A 25,368-nucleotide genomic window follows, 5' to 3' on the forward strand; every position below is an offset into this window, starting at 1 on the left:
AGCACATACGTAATTTTCCAAACTACTCAAGATTAGTAAACTCGCTTGTCTCATTCAGTCAAATTCATATACTCACTTTTTAAAATTGTCCTAGCTTCTACTGACTTCACCAGCTTTCCTGTTTCCAGTACTGAAACTTCTAAAGCCACTGCTGCTTAAGCTACCATCAATGTTGAGTGCTTTAGGAAGTTTAAGCATAGGAAAATTATCCAGAAAAAGTGGGAGATAAGGCTGAGCCTTGATATTTCTGAAATCCTAATGAAATCATAATACTAGAATTTACAGATTTACAATAGAGTCGCTGACTTCAGTTTTATGCTAATTCTACTTTTTTCCCAAAAAATAAGTACAGAAAGAAATAATACATTTTTTAAAAAGTACCGAAAGCAGGGCACCTGGTTGGCTCAGTTGGTTAAGCGTCTGTCTCGGCTCAGGTCCTCATCCTAGGGTCCTGGGATGGAGCCCCGCATCAGGCTCCCTGCTCCGTCGGCTTCTCTCTCGGCCCCCCCCAACCCCTCCCCCGCTTCTACAAGCGGGGAGAGGCTTGTGTGCTCTCTCTCTCTTAAATAAATAAATAAAATCTTTTTAAAAAAAATACTGCAAGTTAAATGTCTAAAAGTAATGACTTCACATCTTATGAGGTTTTAGCTAGGTTTCCGTAGTGTAGTGGTTATCACGTTCGCCTAACACATCTTATGAGGTTTCACATCTAGACAAAAAAAATTATAAAATAACTTTGACATACATAGTGTAGTGTGATATATAATGGTTATATGGTTAAACATGAAAAGGACTACATATTTTAGAAAATAATTTGCTTCAGATAATTTTAGGCTTACTTGAAATATACTTTTTCTCTCATTCTTATATTGAGAAAGTTAAAAACCTACAGAAAAGTTATAAAAGTAGAACAATAAACAACAATATACTCCTCATTTAGATTCTCTGATGGTAATATTTTGCCATATTTGCTTTCTCTCTTTCTCTGCCAGGGTATTTATATGCATTTTTTTTCGGAGTCATTTGAAAATGCAGACATCATGACTCTCCACCATGCTCATTCCTAAGAATAAAGGACCATCTCCCACATTACTATTAACATAATCAGGAAAAGTTACATCAATACAACTAGCTCATATAACTGATATTAAAGTTCCCCCAAATGTCCCAATTCTATTCTTTAGAGTTGCTGGTTTTTATTTTGTTTTGTTTTGTTTTGGGGTTGTTTTTAATCCAGGTTTCAGTGAAAGATCCTACATTAAATGTAATTGTCATTCTCCAGCTCCTTCTTTCTGATACCATTCCCAGGCTTTTTTTGTTTCTCACAACATCAACACTTTTGAAGAGTTTAGGTCAGTGGTTTTGCAGAATGTTCCTTAATTTGGATTTGTCTGAAAATTTCCTTAGGATGAGATTCAAGTCAGACATTTTTTTAGGTGGAGTTGTGCCCCCAATGCCTTGAGGGGGTGCATGGCATCAGTTTGTCCCATTATTGGTGATGTGAAGCTTGGTCATTTGGTTAAGGTGCTAACAGTCCCAAGATTTCTCTATTGTAAAGGTACGTTTTCCTCTTCGTGATACTCTGAGACTACGTAAAATGTCTTTACATATATTTACATGTTTTTATATGTGTAAACCTTTTACCAAATGGTTTTAGGATCCACCCATTTTAGTGACATTTCTAATTAGAGAAAACTTAGTAAATTTGGAGGGACTTGCTGCCAGTGATTTGCAGGGTATCAGGTGGGAGATTGTGATACTTACTGATGGTATCTTAATAAATATGTGAAAGGCAAATTGAATAGAACCTTCCTTCTCTTATTAAAGGACACTATATCCCTAATCACTAGTTGTACAGACCAAGAATTTTCTCTGCATTTGAATTATTAGAAAGTTTTAATGAAAAACCCCATAACTTTTATTTTTTTATTTTTATTTTTTGGCATGTTTGGAGGGTGGCGTATCTTTTTTTTTTTTTTTTAGACTTCACTGTAAGATTTTATTACTATTTTATTTTTTTAGTTTCAGAGTTTAGTGATTCATCAGTTGCATATAACACCCAGTGCTCATTACTTCAAGTGCCCCCCTTAATGCCCATTACCCAGTTACCCCATCCGCCACCCACCTCCCCTCCAGCAACCCTCAGTTTTTTCCCTAGACTTGAGTCTGAAAAATCCCATAACTTTTATTTATTTTATTTTATTTTTAAAGATTTTATTTATTTATTTGAGAGAGAATGAGAGAGAGCACATGAGAGGGGGGAGGGTCAGAGGGAGAAGCAGACTCCCTGCCAAGCAGGGAGCCTGATGCGGGACTCGATCCTGGGACTCCAGGATCATGACCTGAGCCGAAGGCAAGTCGCTTAACCAACTGAGCCACCCAGGCGCCCAACCCCATAACTTTTAAAGATCTCTTTATTTCTTCCACCCCTGTATCTCACTTTTAGGCATAATTCACTTTACATTCTCTTCTCTGGTTTTTATTTTCTTCATTACAAAACACGCAGTTGACTGGCTTAAGGCATCTCCTAGGGGTCTGGGACCATGCTCCCTCCCCTCCCCCCCCCCACTGGGGGTGGGAGACTACTGTATTAAGGTCTGCATTAGAAAAATAAGGTGGTTTGATGTTAGAAGGACACATGTGATATAGCAAATACAGCAAAATGTTAACAATTGCAGAATACAGGTGGTGGATGTCTGTGTTCACTGCATAGATGTTTCCACTTCTCTGTATGTTCAAATGTTTTCATACTAAGAAGGATGGACTTAGTATACTAACACCTTGCAAGAAGGCTACAGGAGCCTGAAAGCAGGAGTCTAGGGCAGGCACACCCTGAGGGTTCACAGAAAACCTCGAGGCAACCCACCGCAACTTCCCAGGCACGGGAAGCTGACCCTCCCGAGCCCTGGCGCCGTGGCTCTCCTGCTCGCCCGGTCTCAGTTCTCAGCACACACTCCATCACCTGGTTCCTAGAACTCAGATTGCGCAGTGGTCACGTCATCATCGACCAGGGCTCACAGTTACAGCGGCAGAGGCCTCCCTAACTCTCCCTCATCTCCAGCCTAGCCCGCTGCCCCTCACCTCCCCGCCCCGGTCCCCAGCCACACCTCGCCGGAAACGTTTTCATAATCCTCTCAGGCTCCGGGCCAGCGGCGCCGCCAGCAACGGGGCCCGATCATATAAGGAAAATCCTGCGAGCTCATCTGCGGGCTACACTGGGGACTCGGGGACTCCCTGCCCTCCGACACCCGCTACCCAACCTCGGACGCCAGTCGCGCCCACCCCCACCCGGCGCCACGTCTCCGGGTCTCCCCGTCTCCCCGCGCCTCTCAGGCCCAGGGGCCTGTGCGTCGGCCCCTCCGCGCAGCCGCACCCCGCCGCCAGCGACAGAGGCTCAGCCAATCCCCTCGCGCCTTCCTCCGCGCCCGGCCCACCCGACTTCCGGCCCCGCGCCAGCCCGCTCGCCCACGCCCCCTCCCCTCGAGCCCCCTTCCACGCTGGGGCCATCTTGGTGTCGGGACGCCTGGTCCAGTGATTACGATCTGCGGGATGGAGGGGAACATTCATTACGGGATTACGGGGTGGGGGGGCGGGTTATCGAGGCCAAGGGTACGATGGACGGGGTAGAGTCAAGTCACTGTCTCGCTTTGGAAAAGAGAGGTGAAATCTTTAAAGGCAAGAGTGAGGAAGGAAGGCGCCGGCAAGGCACGCTCTCTTCTGCAAGGCCGGCGGCTGGCAGAGTTATGGTTCCCACGCGAAGGCGCGCGGAGGGTGGCGTCTTGCCCAAGGGGCGATGAGCTCCGACCAGCCCGCCAGAGGAGAGGCGGAGGGCTGGCAGCCGGGCCCGGGAAGTGGGTGAAAGGGCGGAGGCGGGGCCCCTCGGGGCGCCGCCCCTGGCTTTAAAGGCCGGGAGGTGGGCGGGCGCCTATCCTCGTCGTTGGAGGGGAAGCCTTGCGTCCTTGCTCGCTCGCAGCCATGGCGCTGCTCCGAGGTGAGCGTCGGTGGGGTCTCTCTGTAGGGGGCTTGACGAAAGCCCAACCCGGAAGGATTGTTGGGGTCAAGGAGAAAACATACTTGTAAGGCACTAGGGACAGCGATTTCGGTGCAGTTTGCAGCTGAGGGTCGAGACCAAGGCTTGCTTCTGACCTTGAAGGTCATTACCCTTCTTCGCGCAGACCACCCTTCCCCCCACGCGGTCCGTTTTGTTTTCAGCTGTTAGGAAAATTCGGGCGGCGCCGGAAGCACCGGGGGCCTCGGGCGGAGGGCTGCTTCGCAGAGGAGTCCCCACCTCCGAACAGGTCCTGGTTGCAGAAGTCTTATGGGGACGAATAGACGGTCTCTTAGGGTCTCCAGGGAATTTCTGCCCCAGTGACCTGCTCCGCCACATGCTTGGTGGCATTCTATTGCAAGACCAGCTTATTCCCTTTCCCTTCCGTTACTTTAAATTGATTCCAGGAAAGTGCAGTCACTAAGTACATAAATTCTACGGTTATTAACTTAAAAAAAAAAAAAAAAAACACCTGTAAACTCCCTTCTCATAACAAATGGTCACAGTCAATGGAATTTTAACTTTCAGGAACAAGAAGAACCAATCCCCCAGTTTTTCTATTAGCATGCATCCCGTTGCACCCAAGGAATCGTTCTCTTACTGCTGTTTGGCTTTTTTGGGAATGTTTGTGTATCCTTTCAAGGCAACTAGGCGTGCCTGCCAAATCTATAAACAGAAATGGATGCTGTAGGAGTAGTTTTCCTTAATTTGTCCTGCTTACTGTCTGTAGTTTCTCTAAATGAGTTAATATTTAACCTGAGACAGGAAGGCAGTGTTCCGGTTTTGCGTTCTAGTGGGATTTTTTTTCTGTGCTGTCACATCAGCGCATTTTGCAAGTCCCTTGGCAACCACCGATCGTAATTGCTGTCTACATAGTTTTGTCTTTTCCAGATGGCATATAGTTGGAATCATATAGTCGGTAGCCCTTTTAGATTGGCTTCTTTCATTTACCAGTGTGCATTTAAGCTTCCTCCATGTGTTTTCTTTTCTTTTTTTTTTTTAAGATTTTATTTATTTATTTGAGAGAGAGAGAATGAGAGAGAAAGAACACATGAGAGGGGATAGGGTCAGAGGGCGAAGCAGACTCCCTGTCAAGCGGGGAGCCCGACGCGGGACTTGATCCAGGGACTCCAGGATCATGACCTGAGCCGAAGGCAGTCGCTCAACCAACTGAGCCACCCAGGCGCCCCTTCCATGTGTTTTCATGACTTGACAGCTCATTTATTTTTATTGCTGAGTAACGTTCTATTGTATGGATGTCCCACATCCATTCACCTGCTGTACGACATCTTGTTTTCTTACACGTTTTGGCAATTATGAATAAGCTGCTATAAACATTTGTGTGCAAGAGTAGTGATTGCTAGATCATATGGGGAGGATAGGTTTGGTTTTAGTTTTTCTAAGAAACAGTGAAACTGTCTTCCAGAGTGCTTGTCTTTTGCATTCCCGGCAGCAACAGTTTCTTTTGCTCTGCATCCTCACCAGCATTTGGTGGTGTTGGTGTTTTGGATTTTAGCCATTCTAATAGTTGTGTAGTGGTATCTCATTGTTATTTTAATTTGTATGTCCCTAATGACATAGGATGTTGAATATATTTTTCATACGGCTATTTGTCATCTTTATGTCATCTTTCATGAGGTGTCTGTTAAGAGTTTTTACCCACTTTTTAACTGGGTTGTTGGTTTTCATTTGTTGAATTTTAAGATGTATTTGTGATGAGGGAGTAGAAGGCTAGCTGAAGACAAAGCATAAGCTGGACATCCTGCAACTTCCCCCCATCCCCCACTCCTGGGTGGGCCCTGTGTGACATTCTTCCAGGAGTCTCCCAACCATCTTCATGTTAATACCTTGCTAGAGGGGAAAACAAGGGCAAGGCCTCTGGTATCTTGTAGGTATCTTTGTAGGTGGGTCCTCGTTAGCATATGAAAGTTCTTTTGAAACCTCCCTTTTCCTTACATCCCCAACTCCCGAGTATATATAATCAGCCACTCCACAAGACCTTGTTGCAGCAGCTCTCTCTGCGCGGGTAATGTTATCGTGGTTAAACCAAAGACTTCTCAAGAATTTTTTTCTTGGTCGTCGGCTCCGGACCTTATCCGTATATTGAATACCAGTCGTTAATCAAATAAGTGTTTTTTTAAGTACTCTTAGCTTGTGGCTTGTTCTTTTCATTTACTTTTATGTGTCTTTTGCAGAGCAGAACTTTAAAAAGATTTTTATTTAACAGAGACACAGTGAGAGAGGGAACACAAGCAGGGGGGAGTGGGAGAGGGAGAAGCAGGCTTCCCGCTGAGCAGGGAGCCCAATGTGGGACTCGATCCCAGGACCCTGGGATCATAACCTGAGCCACCCAGGCGCCCAGAGCAGAACTTTTTAATGACGTTCACCTTACCACATTTTTCTTCCATGGATCAGACTTTCGGTGTTGAATCTAAAAAGTTACCACCAAGCCCACAGTCACCTAGATTTTATCCTATATTGTAGAAGTTTTATAGTTTTGCATTTTACATTTAAGTCTATGAGCCATTTTGAGTTAATTGTTGTGAAAGGTTTACAGTCTGTGTCTAGATTTTATTTTTTAATTATTTTTGCAAGTGGATGTCCAGTTGTTACAGCACCATTTGCTGGAAAGACTACCCTCTCCATTGAGTTAACCTTTGTTCCTTTGTCAGACTTTGAGGTTGTGCCCATGTTTTTTGTTTTCTTTTTCCTCTCCAGATGGTAAAATTTCTGTGTACCTATCTTCAAAGTCACTGAATCATTTCCATTCTTCTCTGAAGCCCATTCATTTTTTTTTTTTTAAGATTTTATTTGTTTATTTGACAGAGAGAGAGACCGCGAGACCAGGAACACAAGCAGGGGGAGTGGGAGAGGGAGAAGCAGGCTTCCCACGGAACAGGGAGCCCGATGCGGGGCTTGATCCCAGGATCCTGGGATCATGACCTGAGCCGAAGGCAGATACTTAACGACTGAGCCACCCAGGGGCCACTGCGAAGCCCATTCAGTGGATTTTTTATTTCAGATATCTTTCAGTTTTAGAATTTCCATTTTGATTGGTTTTTTTTTTTACAGTTTCTGTTTTCTTTGCTGAGATGGCTTATCCTTTATTATAAGCATATTTTCCTTTATATCCTTGAGCATAGTTACAATAGATAACTGCTTTTAAAATCCTTGTCTGCTAATTCTAACATTTGGGTCATCTTGGGGTTGGTCTCTGTTGATTGTCTTTTCTCTTAGAATGAATCATATTAAAAAACAAATAAAAAATAAAAGAATGAATCATATTTTCTTGTTTCTTCATATGTGCATTGATTTTGGATTGTAGCATGGATGCTGCATATGAAACATTGTAGATCCTGAATTCTGTTATGTTCTTCCAAAGCATGTTAATTTATCAATTGTTTTGTTGGCTATTTATTTTTGCAGGCAGTTAATTTGGCTGAACTCAAACTCTGTCTCCCCTCTAGAGGGCAACAGCTCAAATCTAAATTCAGTTCTGTTAGCCTTAGCTAAGGTGTTTGTAGGGGTGCATGGTTAAAGGGTCAGCCAGATATTTAGACAGAGGTCGTATATATGATTTGGGCTCCTGCCTGTGGTCCTTTCCTTTCCCAGATTCATTCTCATTTACCAATGGCTGTGGTTGCCATGAACTCAGTTCTCTGAGTCTTCAAGCCAGTAAGACTGAGCTTGAGTTCTAGCCATTCACGTGGTGTGGACTGTTTGCCTTCAAGTCAGAGGCCATAAATAAATGGGACACTTACCCTGTACTCTTCCCTTCTTCCATATCTCCTCCATATCTGCCTAGTTTTGTTCATTCTCCAAGGCCTTCAGGTAGTCATTCTTCTATACCGTCATCGTTATTTGCAGGAGAGTTGATCAGATAGGAGCCATGACCACACGCAGGCTGTAATGAAATTAGGAAGAAGACATGGGAAGGGGACAGAAAAATGAAATAAAATATCAATATAAAAATAGGTAAACTATTAAGCAAGGAGGTTTAGAGGACATTTGCAAAAATTCAGGAAGGTATAGTGGCACAGAATAACCCATCAGAACAAAACATCTGTAATGCACTGAAATAATATTCATGGTCTTGTAAATATCTGAATATTAATATCTGTAAATATTAATTGGATTTGTTCCAAATCATAGTTGCATATGTTAGGAGTAACATTCTTTTATTTTTTAATGTTTGGGATTTTTTTTTTAAGATTTTTAAAATTTATTTTAGAGCATGAGCAGGGGGAGGGGCAGAGGGGAGAGAGAGAGAATCTCAACCAGACTCTGCGAGGAACCTGAAGCAGGGCTCCATCTCATGACCCTGAGATCCTGATCTGAGCCAAAATCAAGAGTCAGATGCTTAATAACCAACTGATGCCTAACCTAACTGACTGCGCCACCCAGGTGCCCCTCCTAAAATTCTTTTATAATGTGAGTTTCTCTAAGTAGGAATGAAAGGAGAAGTTGAAGTTTTTCTGTTTTGTTTTGTTTTGTTTTTTAATTTTTTGACAGAGAGACAACGAGAGAGGGAACACAAGCAGGGGGAGTGGGAGAGGGAGAGGGAGAAGCAGGCTTCCCGCTGAGCAGGGAGCCCAATGTGGGACTCGATCCCAGGACCCTGAGATCATGACCTGAGCCGAAGGCAGGCGCTTAACAACTGAGCCACCCAGGCGCCCCTTTGTTTTTCGTTTTTTGAGTTTTTTTTAGGATAGGTTGAGTTTGTTCCACGAAAGAGATAATCTCCACTAACGTAATCGGGAGAATTGTACTTAAATACCAAGAGTGGTATAATGTTTGTATGGCCTCAATTACAGGTTAGTATCTTGGCACAAACCCATTGTTAAAGGTCCCATAATTTCTTGGCAGGACATGGAAATGTGAGCTCAGATTGTTTTGGAGGAAGCCAATGTATGCAAAGCACCAAGCACGAGGGCTGTCGCATACTGAGTGCCTCCTGTGTGCGCCACTGTACTCTTTACCTTGCAGGATTGTTGGGAAGATTAGATAGTATATGAAAAGTGATAAAATGTCTAGTGCTTTGTTGGTGCCTAATAAATGTTAGTGTGATGAAACGGCTGTATTGGGTGCTGCTTCCTGATGTGCAAATTTTGCCTCACACAGCTCTAGTGAGCGTCACTCTCGTCGGAGACTTCTGTAACCCGTTTGGGGGGAGGCGGGAGTAGAGTGTCTCGGGAAGGAGCAATTTTTATTTCTTTGCACAAGGACATCAATTGGACTAACAGTAATACCATAAATTTATAGTCTTAATTTACATTAATATATGTATGGATAATTCCCCTTAATTTTTGTGGTTAGATCAGGAAATTCTGTTGTATTCTAAGTGACACGTTTTACTAGGATATTGGCAAACTAGAACGTCTTTAACCCCCCAGAATTAATGTCAAATAAAGAAGTGTTGGAAGAATGCCTTTTATTTACTTCAGATCTGGGGGATCTTACAGTTTAGCTGACCCCAGATCTGGAGGGGTTACCCGGGTAAAAGGTGATCTCTTTTGCCCATTTTCTTCCAAGGGTAAACAGTAATGGTTCATGTGATTTGAAATTTGTAATTTAGTCATCCTGTGTTTCCAAAAGTACAGGCGTATTTGGTTCACATTCAAAGCATTATCAACTCTAGAAACAGTTTTTCTTTCCTTTTTTTTTTTTCCCTAGAAACTATTTTTGTGACTTGGGGTGCATTTGGGTAGACTGGTGGATAGAAGACTGGGTAAGCTGGCTTAGCTCAGTAGGAGCAAAAGTCATACTTTGGGTTGTCCATTCATGGGCACACTGCTTCACACAGTGGAGGATGCCTTCTTACTCTAAGTTTTCTAGCAGAGGAGTTATTTTCTTTCACGTCAGGAATTTTCTGTGGGGTGAGTGGTTGGCTTCAAACCTCAAGAGAACTTCTAATTTGGAGACTCTTGGACTCTGTGATTAGGCAACATACTTCACATCGAAGAAGCATTTTAGTTTTATTTTTTTAAAGATTTTATTTATTTATTTGTCAGAGAGAGAGAGAGAGAACAAGCAGGGGGAGCAGCAGGCAGAGGGAGAAGCAGGCTTCCCGCTGAGCAGGGAGCCCGATGCAGGACTCGATCCCAGGACCCTGGGATCATGACCTGAGCCGAAGGCAGACACTTAACCAACTGAGCCACCCAGGCGTCCCAGCATTTTAGCTTTAACCAAATGTTCTAACATTGTAAATCACTGGAGGACAAGAATGTTTTCTACCAGGATGGATTTACATTGCAGCATGCAGTTCTTGGGGCCAGCATAGAGGTATTGCTCAAACTGATACTCCTCCATTAAAAGACTGCTTCTGTGAGTGTGATTGTTCCATGTATTATTGTGTGACAAAAATTGTCTGAGTTCTAACTGAAAACAGTACCTAATACTAGGTTCCATAGTGAGATTATTTAAAGCATGTTAGGGACACTGACGAATCTGTCACTGCTTACAAATCTCTCTTCATTGCCATAGGTGTATTCATCGTTGCTGCTAAGCGAACACCCTTTGGAGCGTATGGAGGTCTTCTGAAAGACTTCACGGCGACCGACTTGACTGAGTTAGCTGCCAAGGCTGCTTTGTCTGCGGGCAAGGTCGCACCTGAGACCATTGACAGCGTCATTGTAGGCAATGTCATACAGGTCAGTAGGGCAGAAGGGAGGCATTCATTCTTACTGCTTTATGTTATCAAAAAGATAATTTCTTTAATATGTCTTAATGGTGAACTAGTTAGTAATAGTTAAAGATATTTATGATTTAAGTAATCCTGTGACTCTGGGAGCAATGGCATACATCATTCAAAGCCCCGTATAATCCGGAAGCCATATATCTGTCCCATTGGGGTTACATTTCATTGCTTCCTCTTTTTTTTTTTTTTAATTTTATTTATTTATTTGACAGAGAGAGACAGCGAGAGAGGGAACACAAGCAGGGGGAGCAGGAGAGGGAGAAGCAGGCTTTCCGCTGAGCAGGGAGCCCGATGCGGGGCTTGATCCCAGGACCGTGGGATCATGACCTGAGCTGAAGGCAGATGCTTAACGACTGAGCCACCCAGGTGCCCCCATTTCATTGCTTCTTAATACCAGATTCATTTCCTTGACTTATCTAAAGTTAATTGGTTCTCTCTGTGTACCAACTAAGGAGGGTAGAAAACCTAGTCAATGTAACACATCTCCTATAATTTCTTAAACAGTAGGAGCTTGGTCAGCATTTGTTATGGGAAATAACTTCCTTTACCTTCTGTCCTGCTATGTTAAGGTCTACAGAATAGATCATTCATTTGCAGACAATGAAAGCTGGATATTCCTTTGAAGTGTGGCCAAGAAGTGGGGGCTCCCTTCTTCCTCCCAGCCCTTGGTTTAACAGAGGCTCCATGTGGAACCACTGCAAGTCCTGGGGCCCTGTCACTGTTCTGCTGGCTCAGAAAGTGGTTGTTCCATACTAGGAGAGGCAGGCTGAGAAGACTGGAGGCTGCGGCCACCCCCTCCACCAAGTGCCCAGCTCCTGGGGCAGGGATAAGGCTCAGAAAGGGGTGTGCAATTTTGGCCACCCTGCAGCTCCGAGCCATGACTCAGAGATTTTGCTTCTGCCAAGAACTGCTTTGTTTGCGGTGGAGTCTAAAGGACTTCATTTTTTTTTTTTCAGTGACACTTTTCCTTGCTTTAATATTTTTTGTCCTTTTCTGCTTTCGAAATGAGCTCTCAACTACAAAATATCAAACTACGCTCAAAACTGCCAGCCATTGACACACTACCGAGAAGCTCACAAGTAAGGACAGCTAGCTGCCACAGGTGACAAGAGGTGGGAAGCGATTGAAGCAGTGGTTACAGATGTTCACGAGAAGCTAAAACTGTCCCAACAGGTTGTGCCCTGATGTCAGCACAGGTTAAACCAGTCACTATCTTGGTGTGTGGCCTCAGGGTGTTTGGGTTCAGAGTCTACATGGCAGTACGATTTCTTCCAGTTAAGAGTTCTTGGCTTGCACCAATCACAGGGTGGCCGGAGGCACCAGACCCATCTGTTAGCTTTTCAGAAATGCTGCCATAGACCTGATAGATGTCCTGAGAGACTTGGGGAGCTCTACACTTCAGCGACAGCATGTAATTTGGGTTTCCTGGCTGGATACGTAGCTCAGCCAAAATCCAAATGCCATTACTGAGCTTCAAGGATCGGTACAGCATGTCCCCCCTTCCACCTTCCTTTTGGCAAGAGTATAAACATTGTCATTTTGCAGTTTGCTGGAAACTGTCAGCATTTAATTGACATTCCTTAATCTGAAACCAAAGTTCTTTTTCGTTGGGAATAGCCTTCCCCGTTGCAAGGAAGACCTGGTGGTCCATTTTGAAATCTTTTGCAGAAAGCACATTGAGTGGGGTGAGACAGCTAAAGTAGAAGACGTGAATATTGTTTTTCACAGCCACCTGCAGGTTATTCAGAGGTTCCATCTTCATGACCGGACCTGAGGTGTTCAGAGGCAGGGAGACATCCATGCGCTGGGTTGGCATCAGCGGTATACGGTTGTCCAGAGGAGTGCTGGGGGTGACTGTTTGACTGGATTGCAAAGTCTGTCATGTGCTGCAGAGCTTTGTTGGTGAGGTTCATTTCCATAGAGGTGTGCCCTTGGCGATGAGTAAATATTCTGCAAATCTCCAAGCCTTTAGCTTTTACTGCAGGCAGCCAGACAGCCTTAGAAACTATGCATCTAGCAGGTCCCATGCCTGTCCCGTGGAGAGTGCTGACAGGTCAGTCAGACCACTGCTGACCGCAGCGGGAGTAGGTGGAGGAGCATAGGTTACAGGCCCTGATGATGGGATGAAAGACTGTCCTACCAGACCATCTAGTCCTCCTCCCAAGACACTGGCTGCTCCCATCTGTATGGAGGACACCGGAAGCACATTGCCTGGGGGACTGAGGTCAAGGTTTAAAAGGTCTAGAAGGTCACCTTGAGAGGGGATAACCTGAGGCTTTTGCCAACAAGGCTGTCACCTGCATCAGTGCTCCCATGATGTATTGGCAAGTGTTTGCGACGGATTCCATGACTTCCTTCCAAAATGACAAAAGCATTGGGAGGCTTACACGGTACACCAAGGCCAAAGATCCAGTGTGGCAGATTAGCTCATCCAGCAGGGTTGGCACAGTATGATCTAGCTCCTCAGACATCAGTGGCTTCTCAGACTAGACTACTACTTTGCCTATGACAGGGTCTGTTGAGAGAAGACACCAATAAATATAGCCCTGGTCTCGAAGGTCAGGTTTATCAGAATCCCGTGTTGCCAAACTCAAGACTTGCTGTACCAGCTCCTGTGTTCCTGGTGGTTTGTTGAGAAACAGCTTCGCTATGACAGTAAGCAGAGTAAGCTGCACCTGGGTGCTTTCATCATGAAAACCCTCCAGGAAGCTCTCCAGTAACGCATCTGCATTGTCAGGTCTCAGCATATTCTCCCACCATCCAAATCATAGCTGCTCGAGCATCTGGTTCATCCAGCGAGTCTAAGTTCTCACACAGAGTGGCAATGATACTTTTGGACTTGTTGGGGTGTTTGCGGAAGATGTGTCTGATGACAACAGTGCCTCTAGGGCCACTTCCTTTGGTCTGGGTGAGATCAAGCAGTGTGCTTACATGGCGCTCTGCGGATTGCTCCACTTTGATGGCACACCGTCCCGTGGCCCACACAGCTTTTCGAGCAAAGTCAACATCCACATCTGTGGCATATTCCTTTAATTCTGCCAGAACCTGAACAGTGTTGACCTGAGATGCCAAGCGAATCATAATGTCCAGTTTCTCTAACATAGATGGGATCATTGTACTTCACAAAGAAGACTTCGATTTCCTGCTTCAAGATTTGGGGTCATTTTTGGACAATTAGATTGATATTCCCCAGGATGATGTGCTGCATCTCTGGTTCCCCGGAGAGCGAAGTGACCGGTGGAGAGGCCCAGTTCTTCAGCAGCATATTGTAGTTGTCAGAGTCTTGGGTGACAACGCTACACACTTCATTAGGGCTTTTACTGCGGAAAGCACCACTGCTGAGCTGGCTTGAGATAGCCGGGGAGTTACCCACGGACGCTGCAAGCCTTCCAGTCATCTTTAGGGTTGTGATTAGACAGGCAGCCCAACATGAAAGTCTGGCCCCATTCAGGGCTGTCAGCAGTGTAGTTTATAGGTTTTAGAATATACAGTTTATACGGCTTTTGTTAAATTGATTCCTAAGTATTTTATTCTTTTTGATGCTGTTTTTTGGGGTTTTTTTGAATAAGATTTTATTTATTTGACAGAGACAGCGAGAGCAGGAACGCAAGCAGGGGGAGTGGGGGAGGGAGAAGCAGGCTTCCCGCGGAGCAGGGAGCCTGATGCGGGGCTCGATCCCAGGACGCTGGGACCATGACCTGAGCCAAAGGCAGCCACCCAACCGACTGAGCCACCCAGGCGCCCCTTGATGCTGTTTTGAATGGAATTGTTTTCTCATTTCATTTCAGATTGTTCAAGTGTATAGAAAAATAATTGATTTTTGTATATTGATCTTGTACCGTGATTGCTGAACCCATTTATTCTAATAATTTTTTAGTTAATTCCTTAGGGTTTATTAGTATGTGACATTGTGGCATCTGGGAGTAGAGCTAGTTTTACTTCTTAAATCTCTAGTCTGGATTTCTTTTATTTCTTTTTCTTGCTTCATTGCCCTGTCTAGAATCTCCAGGGTTGAAGAGAAGTGACAAAAAGTGGATACCCTTGTCTTCTTCCTGATATTATGGGGGAAAACAGCCAGTGTTTCACAATTAAGTAAGATCTTAGATGTGGACTTCTTGTAGATGCCCTTTACCAGTTTGGGGAAGTTCCCTTCTATTTTTAGTTTATTAAGTGTTTTCCTATGAAAGGGCATTGGGTGCTTTTTCTGTGTCAGTTGAGATGATCAACCATTTTTGTTTTTTATTCTGTTGATATGATGACCCCATCTTAATACATGTTATCAATTCAGTAACATTAAACTCTTGGCCAACAGCACGTAACTAATGCCTGATTGAAGTTTCTCTAACACATATTTTCCCCCCGGGGCATATCACTGCCTTCTTCCACTTGGGCAGCGCTTCAGCACTAGGCCTGGGGCAATTTTGAACAGCAAAATCACCAACAAAAAGCACAGAAATGTGAAAAACATTGCAATAAATAGACGGCAGAAAGGACATTTGTTTTTGTTTTTTGTTTGTTTAGATTTTATTTATTTATTTGAGAGAGAGAGAGACGGAGCATGAGTAGGAGGGAGGGGCAGAGGGAGAAGCAGGCTCCCCACTGAGCAGGGAGCCCACATGTGGGGCTCAATCCCAGGACTCCAGATCATGACCTGAACTGAAGGCAGACACTCAACCGACTGAGCCACCCAGGCACCCAGAAAGGACATTTGTTTATAGCATGAGAACTAAAACAAGAAGGCTAAGTGTCCCCTTGTTCATCCTCAGCTAGGAAAGTGTGTATTATATTAGGCGACTAAAATTTCTCAATTTTCCTCCACCCTGCACATACCTGGAAATAACCACAGAAGTGCTGCAGGTGTTGATTTGGGGTTACAAATAAATTTTAACACACAGGTGAACTTGCGAGTATGAAATCTATGAATAATGAGAATCGACTGTATTTTGAACTTATGTTTTGAGAGGTCTTAAAGGTACTAATGTATTCTGTCCTAAGCGGTTCTAATATATGAAAATAGCCTTATTATAAGGAGTAATTAAATGAGTTACAGAGGTCAAAAAGGTATAAACTTCCAGTTATAAATAAGTAAGTCTTGGGGCTGTAATGAACAGCATGATGACTATAGTTAATAATTCTGTACTGCACATTTGAAAGATGCTAAGTTAGTAAATATTAAAAGTCCTTGATGGGAGAAAAAGGAACTCAAAGGCTGGATTTTGCCGCTGCTCTGGTCTCCAGGCAGAATCCCTGAGGCATCCAGATTATAACACTCCTCCAGCTCCCTCAAGGACTTCTTTTAATGCTTTACCACTGTAGCTTTGTTCTTGTTCCTGTTATTTTCCCCTGATAACCATAAACACCTCCACCCAAGATACATGTTAGCAATCATCTTTCAAATATGTGGCCCATTGATACACATCTGAAGGGTCTCAAGACTCATGTTGTACTAGACAGTAGTAAAGAACCTTATCCTAATGGCAGCTAGCCCCTCAAGGTCCTGGAAGCCCCCACTTCCAAATTCCTTAGAGACTTACGCTCTTCCTAACCCCTCACATCAGTCCTCCTCACAAAAAAATTTTTGGTAACTATATAATGTGGTTTTGGAATATAGGTGAGGTTCGGTGGGGTGAGGTCCAGAGCCAACGACCATTCTTGAGACGTCTTTGGTGCAAAATGGTGGCTTTATTAAAGCATGGGGACAAGGACCTGTGGGCAGAAAGAGCTGCTGCATTGGGGTCCTGAGTATAAAGGGGAGTTGGGGAAAGTAAGGAAAAGGGAGGTTTCAAAAGGGTTTTCATATGTTCAAGAGGACCCACCTACAAGAAACCGGACGCCTTGCCTTTGTCAAGTTAAGGTTGTTTTTCCCTCTGGCAAGGCATTAACATTAACATAGCTGGGAGATTCCTGGAAGAATGCCACACGTGTCCCACCCAGGAGTGGGGGATAGGGGGAGGTTGCAAGGTGTGTCAGCTTAATGCTTTGTCTTCAGGTAGCCTTCTGCTCCCTCATCATATATATGACAGATGTTAACTAGACTTATCGTGGTGATAATTTGCAATATATACAAATATCGAATCATTATGTTGTACACTTGAAACTGATATGTTATATGTCAATTATACCTCAATTGAAAAATAAAACAGGAATAGGAACTTTTTAAAAAACATAAGTTCTGACTAAGATTTATGGAATGTTAAAAAGCCAGAAGAAACCCTAGAGATTTTATAGAACTCCAGGCCTCTCTTAACACATGAGGAAACCTCCAGAGAAGTTTCAGAGTTGAGGCAGGTAGTCTGTTAACAGTCCTGGGCTAGAATGCAGATCCCCTGACTTCTAGTTCAGTAGTCTTCCTCCTGTACTAAGCTCTTCCCACAAATCTTGATGTTAAAGGAGATGTAAAGTCATTTCGTGGGAACACTTAGAGAGTAGATAACAAAAAGGGGGGGGGATTACCACTTTCTGGAATACAGTGGCCAAAGTAGAAGACGTCTGGTTTCTAAGCATCAGGTAGGACCACATTCAAAATTTACATACAAGTAAGTATGTATTCTGTCAGTAAGATCTCCAGAAATTATCTGTATTCAGTCAGTTGGGCTAGAATTTAACAACTCAATCATAACTCCTCTACTCCTTTTATTTACAAACGAGGCACTTGTGAATCCATTTGCAGATAACTTCCCATAGGAGGAACTTGAGAGTTCGATAAACCAAAGTTCACACTGCAAGTGAATGACAGTCTAGATTAGATTCCAATCCAGATCTCCTGACTCCTGGCCTAATATTCTTTCTATTACCTCAGGCTCTCCTGCTTGATTTTATAAAACACCTATTTTGCCAGTCTGGACATTAGAGTATTATAAGAGAAGTGACTCCAAAACAGAAAGCTCTGGCAAAAGAATATCCCCTGACCAGCAATCGTTTTTTAAATTTTTTTTTTTAATATTTATTTTGAGAGAGAGAGAAAGCGCCCGGGCAGGCACATGCCTTGGGGGGGGGTGGGCGCAGAGGCTGAAGGAGAGAGAGAATCTCAAGCAGACTCCCTGCCTAGCCCTGAGCCTGATCTCACAGCCCTGAGATCAGGGAAAAGTGCTTCTTAAAAAGGGCAACTGCAAAACACACTCTGCAACATTTACTTGTTTTTTCTTAAAGTGGAAGAATGGGTGGGATCCAAGGAATCAAAGCAGTAGATGTGATGTAGGAAAGATGTTAGGGTTCGAAGCCGACGGCCAAGAAAGAATTCTTGAGACATCTTTCGTGCAAAAAGGTGGTTTTATTAAATCACGGGGACAGGACCCATGGGCAGAAAGAGCCGCACCAGGGTTGTTAGGAGTGGCCCATTATATACTTTCAAGTCAGGAGGGGGTTAGGGATAGCCTAAGTCTCTAAGGAATTTGGAAGCGAGGTTTCCAGGACCTTGAGGGGGCTAGCTATTGTTGGTGAAAGGTCATTTATTACTGTCTAATAAAACCTTAGTCATGAGACCCTTCAGATGAGTATCAGTGGGTCGTATGCTTGGGGGATGATTGCCCACATGTAACTTGGGTAGAAATAAAGGAGGTTTCCAAAGGAATTTTTATATGTTGAGACTACAGGATCCTGGCGGTGGGGCTAAGATTGCCTTTTGCCCTTGGGAAAGTATTAACATTGAGGTAGCTGAGTTCCTAGAGGAATGTCACTGTGTTTCAAGGACTTGTCAATGGGCTATAAGTAGTAAGGAAATTTAAAAATTGTTTTTTCTGCCTTTGTTTCCCACATCAGATGGACCAATGAGGAACATCTCCAAGTTGTTTTAGGAACTAAAGCAACAAAACTCAAAGCTAAAATTTCTAATCAAGAAATTCTTCTAACAACTGTGGTTTGTCTTGTGGATTACCACCCCTACTCCCCCTTTAGGGGAGAAGCATGACTTACTCCTGTAAACCAATTACTCCTCAACAAGAAACACCTTATAAGGAACATAAGTTTTGAATCCCATCCGTCTACCTGCAAAGCTCAGGGATGGAATGAGGCAAATACCCACAAAAACAAACACAAAAACCCAACAACAAAACCTCAAATGAGGACAAAGATTTGTCCAAAAGTGTCTGGGCTGGAAAGGCTGGGAGACCATAAAACATGAAAGACAACTGTGTATCCGAGCCCTGGTTTGTGTTAATATATGGGACAACCAGATAGTTTAAACCTCTGTGGCTAAGCCCATTCCTCTATTTATATAGACAGACAGCTAGCACTGCTCTGTATAGGTATCAATATACTGCTTTGTCCTTTACGATCTATTTGCCACATTAGGCTGAAACCGCTAAGCCAGGTTTTTCCACTAAGGCTAAGAACACTGCATCCATGCAGGGATGAGAAGCTTACCGCACACTCACACTCACACATACCAAGTCTACCAGCCCGTGGGAGTCCACTTCCGGCTCTGCATTTATTTTATGCCGTTGTATCTTTTATATGTGTTCTTTCACAATTTTCCGTATCATGGTAAACAGTAAAAATCTCAACACGTTCACATCTGGTTCTGGTTACTCAGCAATAGCATTTGTGTGCCATTGAACAGGAGACCAGGGGCACCTGGGTGACGCAGGCGGTTGAGCGTCTGCCTTCAGCTCAGGTCGGTCCTGGGATCGAGGCCCGCATCCGGCTCTCTGCTGAGCGGGGCGTCTGCTTCTCCCTCTGTGCTCTCCCTCTCTCTCTCTAAATAAATAAATAAATTCTTTCAAAAAAAAAAAACCAGGAGACCAAAACCACAGAACAAGTGCACAGGTTGGGTTATAGGATCAGAAATAGATATAAAAACACCAAAGTGCAGATTTCACAAGAAATAAGTGTCCACCTCCTAAGTCTGTAGCGGGCTACCTGCCATCACTGCTGTTCTTGGACCCCAAAGCAGGGCCAATGCTGTTACTCTTGAACCTGGGGTCCTTGTTTATCTCTCCCCTCCCTAGGTCAACAGGTCTCAGCCTCAGTTTCCCATTATAATCCCCTGGGTGCTTTTAAAAGTATCTGCTGATACCCATGCCTTGCCTGCACCTTTCTGGTTTCATTGGTTTGGTTCGACTCAAGCATTGCTATGTTAATCAAGCTTTCCTGGTTATTCCAGTGTCCTTCGATACTTTCTCTGTTAAGGAACATACTATTTTAAGATAGCCCATTCTGTTCTTAAACAGTTGTAATTATTATAAATTTCTGTCTTATATGAAGACTTAATATAAGGATTTCTCGTACTTTGTATGTTTAAAAACCAACTGACCAAATTAGTTTTTATTCAAACAATAAACCCCTGTATTACGTAAAATATACGCTGTACCTATATGCATTGCATCCTACCTTAGAGCCATATAGTTTATCATTTTTGATAGATTGCCCACATTTCCGTATATTTTGTCCTTCTTACTGCTAAGATTTATAGAGGACATTCTTTTTCTTTTCCCTCCATTCCAGAGTTCTTCAGATGCTGCATATTTGGCCCGGCATGTTGGTTTGCGTGTTGGCGTCCCAAAAGAGATCCCAGCTTTCACTGTTAACCGACTCTGTGGCTCTGGTTTCCAGTCCATTGTGAGTGGATGTCAGGTATGGGCAAAATTTGATTACTTCTCTGAAAATACGTTAAAAGCTATTGGAGGAAATGCCCCACTTCAGTATAACACTGCAGGCTCTTATGGTGCTTTATTAGCAAAGGTCAGTATTTGATTTTTCTTGGAAAAGTATTCACAGGAAGAAAATAGTTTCTTAAAAGCTATTCACGGATCTTTGAAAGACATGCTAAATGGAATAAGGGAGTCACAAAAGGACAAACACTGTATGATTTCACTTATCTGAGTAGTCAGATTCATAGAGACAGAAAGTAGGACGGTGGTGGCTGGGGCTGGGGGAGGAGAGAATGAGGAGTTCATGTTTAATGGGTACTGAGTTTCAGCTTGCAAAGCCAAAAAGATGTCTGGAGATGAGTGGTGGTTGGTCACACAGCAATGTGAAGTACTTAATGAACTGTACACTTAAAATTGGTTACAATGGTAAATTTTAAGTTATGTATATTGTATCACAAATTTTTTTAAAAGCTAATCACAACTGTCATTTTTATCGAGTTCTTCCTATGTGCCCGACCTATGCTAGATTTACAGTCAGTATCTCACTTAATCTTCACAACCATCCAGGGAGGCAGGAACTATCCCTATTCCCATTTAACAGGCAAGGAAACTGATCAGTAAGGTGACTTAAGTTATAGAGGCAGAACTTGAACCCAGGACTGTGAGAGTTCCCTGTGAGGCAGTGTGAAACTGAATAAAGACTATAAGGCTAGGAAGAGAGTTGGAGGATTTAGGGGATGTATTCCTTTTCTGGAAGCAGTGTCATTCTTGATCTCCTAAAGCACTTTTCTTTTGACTGCTGTGATTCAGTGACCCCTTACACTTGGCTTTCTGTGATGCATGCATTTGCCTCACCTCTTTGATGATGTTTTAATCACCTTTGTATCTCCCTAGCTGCTCAATAAATATTTTAATGAATCAAAAAAAAAAGAAATGTATTCCCTTTTTGCCGGAGTCCAGCTCCAGCCGGGGTGGGTCTCTCGTAGGAAAGGACGGCATCGGCAAATGAGGAGACACAGACACAGGATCAGGTTGCAAGCATCACCTCCTGACAGCCTCGGAGGAACTTTATTTATATGCTAGGATATTTTTGTTTTTCCAAATCTTAGATCATTTTCTGGATTACAGCCATAGCCTTCTTTCATTTTTCCTTTGTAATGATTAACATGACCTTTATTGATTTCTGCTTATTGGCTTTCGCAGTACGCAAAGGTGCTAGACAGAGCGTGACCGTCTTGTTATTTTGTTCTATAGAAACTAATTCTTTGTGGAATTAGTTTCATTATGATTGCTTAGATAGGAGTAACTAAGATGAGTAGTCACTTTATCATGAAACCCCAGAAATATTCCCACAATTATAAAGATTGCCATAAACAAAATGAAAGAGAATAGCAGGAGCCAGCTGTGGAGTCTCCTGTTTTCAGGATCGTCCCCCATACTTGGACTTTGTCAAACAGCATGAGTAGCTTGGCTCGCGCCACTTTTTTAAGGGATGGATACTTGGGCAAATACATTTGTTCCCTTGAGCACAGGGAAAAGGGATACACTGAAATCCAATTTTATTTGTCCAGATCTTCATTTCTTTACAGAATGAAGGACATGGACATATTGTAATGGATAAATTACTTTCATGTTAATTTATTTCTATAAAGATATATCTGAAACAGTGGTCGTGATTTTCCTAGAAGTCACTGAGAACACTGGGCTCTGGAGGCTTGTTACTTGCTTCTTTTCTGAGAAATGCAAATAGTGGAAAGCGTGAGAAGGATGAAATGGCTTTCTCTTTATGAGCCTCCTCGATTAACCCAGTTCTTGTAAGTCTGTGGTCTGCTTCAGACTCCTCCATTAATGGGATAAATTCTACTTCCATCTTCTTAAAGGATTTATTCTTTATCCTCAGCTAACAATCTGTATATTATGCCAGGCATTAATATCTCCGCTGATGTTCAAGATTTATATTGAGGGTCAGAATTACCATTCCTTGCCAAAATGTAGATAGAATTTGTCACTTGTGCACACACAATTGAAGTCTGTTAGGTTTTTTCCCCCTTGTATCTTGGGAATGGATGCTGGAGCATTCGCTTTACAATTACTTGACAAGTATTTCCTTTTGAGAGTGTAAATCATTACATGTACTATTAGTTTACTGCTGAACATGTACCTCTGTTACAATAAAAGGTTTTTTGTTGTTGTTGCTCATTCGTTTTCAAATAGGAAATTTGTGTTAAAGATGCTGAAGTTGTCTTGTGTGGAGGAACTGAAAACATGAGCCAGTCTCCCTACTATGTCAGAAACATACGTTTTGGAACCAAGTTTGGATCAGATCTCAAGGTTGGAACCATTCAAATGTTTAAAAATTATTTGTCATGCTTTTATGCTAATAATTTTAATAACACCATTTTGGGACAGAGAAAACAAATTTTGTGGTTTTTTGCTTTTTTTTTAAAGATTTTATTTATTTATTTTGACAGAGAGAGAGACAGTGAGAGAGGGAACACAAGCAGGGGGAGTGGGAGAGGGAGAAGCAGGCTTCCCGCTGAGCAGGGAGCCCGAAGCAGGGCTCGATCCCAGGACCCTGGGATCATGACCTGAGCCGAAGGCAGACGCTTAACGACTGAGCCACCCAGGCGCCCCAAGAAAACAAATTTTGAAATGAATTTCGTTACAAGATACAAATGACTTGAAATTTGTAAACTTTCAAAACCCCAGTTTGGTTTTTAGTTTTGACATTTTAACCCACATTTAAAAAATCCAAATAGACTTTATCTCAGCACACCTCTGGTCATGGAATTAATACCTGGGGAGACAGATGAAGGGAAGAGGCAGATAAAAAGATAGGCAGAGGTTGAAGTAATTAATTTCTCTACTGAATAAATGATAAACCCAATAATTTAATCTTTACCATGATTTATGGAAGTTTTATTCCTGGAGCAGTCTTCATTGAATAGATATCGTCATCACAGAAAACGTTCTCTTTGGTTTTTTTTGTTTGTTTGGTTGGTTTTTGGGGCTTTTTTATTTTTATTTTTTATTTTTTATTTTTTTTTAAACATTCTCTTTGAATATAGACGATATTGTCCCAGATCAGTCCGACGAAAACTGATCTTCACATCTTTGAGAGGGAATGACAAGGGTATGACAATATTGATACCGAACACTAGGGTGCTGTCGCTCCCATGTGAAAGGGCTGATGACATTCTCTGTTGTTAGCATTTCCCAACAGCGTTGACTGGTTTACACTGTTCACCCAGTTTGTCCCCTGGCCTTTTTGAAAGTTGGAAAGAATAAGACTTAGAAAATATGAGATAGTCTTTTAGACACCAAGTATATTTGAGAACACCTTGGGAAAGACAGGTCGGTGACTCGAAGGTGATGAGACAGTGGAGAGGACACAGAAGGGGCACACTTACCAGAGATTCACTGGATAATAAGTAACAACTCTTCTGTTCTTCGAGGAACGTGTACGGGGTTCCTCACAGTAGTCGACGGAACCAGCTGTTCTGTTGCTGAAGGAGCTCACGCACACTCCCGCTGCCGAGCTCAGAATCCTGGTTCACAGAGGTGGCCACAGGGAAACATCGCATGAGGGCCCCGTGTTAGGTTTCTTACAAAACGTAGCCTTTGGGGTTTCTTTTCTTTTCTTTTTTTTTTTTTTTTAAGATTTTATTTATTTATTTGAGACAGAGAGAATGAGAGAGAGAGAGCACATGAGAGGGGGGAGGGTCAGAGGCAGAAGCAGGCTCCCTGCCGAGCAGGGAGCCCGATGCGGGACTCGATCCAGGGACTCCAGGATCATGACCTGAGCCGAAGGCAGTCGCTTAACCAACTGAGCCACCGAGGCGCCCCTCATTTCTTTTTTTTTAAGATTTTATTTATTTGCGAGAGAGTGCAGAGGGAGAGTGAGAGGGAGAAGCAGACTCCCCGCTCAGCAGGGAGCCTGATGTGGGGCTCGATCCCAGGACCCTGAGATCATGACCCGAGCCAAAGGCAGATGCTTAACCGACCGAGCCACCCAGGAGCCCTGGGGGTCTCGTTTTTTATTGTAGGAAAACTTCTGTGTCCTCTCCCTGCACATTTAGTGCTGTCGCCTCTCTTTAGAGCTCTACAGTTAAGAGAGAGAGGAGAACATGTGCATTGGGTGTTTTTTAAAATGTCCCAGAACCAAAGATGAATAGTGGTAATAGTAAATGCTATCAGAAAATCTAATTTTACTTTCATTTATTGGAGCTGTTATTTAAATGTAAAGATATTATAGCATATTACTTTCAGAAGATATGCTTTAATCACTTTATTATTCATGTCTTTTAATAGCTGGAAGATGCTTTGTGGTCAGGATTAACAGATGAGCATGTCCAACTCCCCATGGGAATCACTGCAGAGAATCTTGCTGCAAAACATAATATAAGCAGAGAAGACTGTGACAAGTACGCCCTGCAGTCACAGCAGAGGTGGAAAGCTGGTCAGTGAGATTGGACGTTAGAAATATCTACAGAAGAAAACTGGGGCGGGGGGGGTGTGTGTGTGAAATGGGTGGAGGGAGTCAAAAGTTATAAAATAACATAAGTCCTAAAATAAAGGTTCTAAAATCAGTCCCGGGGATGTAATGTACAGCATGGTGACCATAGTTACAGAACACTGTAGCGCATGTGTGAAGTCGCTACTAGAGTAGATCTTAAAAGTTCTCATCACAAGAAAAAACGTTTTTTGCAGCTATGTATGGGGACAGATGTTAACTAGACTTAAGCGGTGGTCGTCGTGCAATCCTGTGTACATAAAGATCGAATCCTTATGTTGTATACCTGAAGCTAATATGTCCGTTATACCTCGGTTTAGAGATTTTTTTTTTTTTTTTAAAGATTTTATTTATTTATTTGACAGAGAGAGAGAACACAAGCAGGGGCAGAGGGAGAGGGAGAAGCAGGCTTCCCGCGGAGCAGGGAGCCCGATGCGGGGCTCGATCCCAGGACCCCGGGATCATGACCTGAGCCGAAGGCAGACGCTTAACGACTGAGCCACCCAGGCGCCCTATACCTCGG

The 25,368-nt window shown here is 43.2% G+C and overlaps 1 protein-coding gene, 2 non-coding genes and 1 pseudogene across 3 annotated transcripts in view; 1 reads left to right on the forward strand and 3 right to left on the reverse strand.

Moving 5' to 3' along the window:
* Nucleotides 1–2,931: 2,931 nt before the first annotated feature.
* On the reverse strand, nucleotides 2,932–3,010 carry LOC115944255 (small Cajal body-specific RNA 18). Its single transcript, XR_004078821.1, has one exon.
* A 78-nt stretch (nucleotides 3,011–3,088) lies between these two features.
* LOC115944256 (small Cajal body-specific RNA 17) lies at nucleotides 3,089–3,230 on the reverse strand. Its single transcript, XR_004078822.2, has one exon.
* A 609-nt stretch (nucleotides 3,231–3,839) lies between these two features.
* ACAA2 (acetyl-CoA acyltransferase 2) overlaps nucleotides 3,840–25,368 on the forward strand; it is a 32,851-nt gene continuing 11,322 nt past the window's right edge. Inside the window, exons 1-5 of the mRNA XM_081801249.1 lie at nucleotides 3,840–3,991; nucleotides 10,532–10,698; nucleotides 20,187–20,315; nucleotides 22,547–22,663; nucleotides 24,644–24,791. Of these exons, the coding sequence (XP_081657375.1) occupies nucleotides 3,976–3,991; nucleotides 10,532–10,698; nucleotides 20,187–20,315; nucleotides 22,547–22,663; nucleotides 24,644–24,791 (577 nt within the window). The 5' untranslated portion in view covers nucleotides 3,840–3,975. The remainder of the gene's footprint in view (nucleotides 3,992–10,531; nucleotides 10,699–20,186; nucleotides 20,316–22,546; nucleotides 22,664–24,643; nucleotides 24,792–25,368) is intronic.
* On the reverse strand, nucleotides 11,918–20,083 carry LOC102732705 (AP-2 complex subunit beta pseudogene; annotated as a pseudogene).

This window comes from Leptonychotes weddellii, chromosome 13 (assembly GCF_054177405.1).
Source record: "Leptonychotes weddellii isolate Sample4059 chromosome 13, ASM5417740v2, whole genome shotgun sequence".
NCBI lineage: Eukaryota > Metazoa > Chordata > Mammalia > Carnivora > Phocidae > Leptonychotes > Leptonychotes weddellii.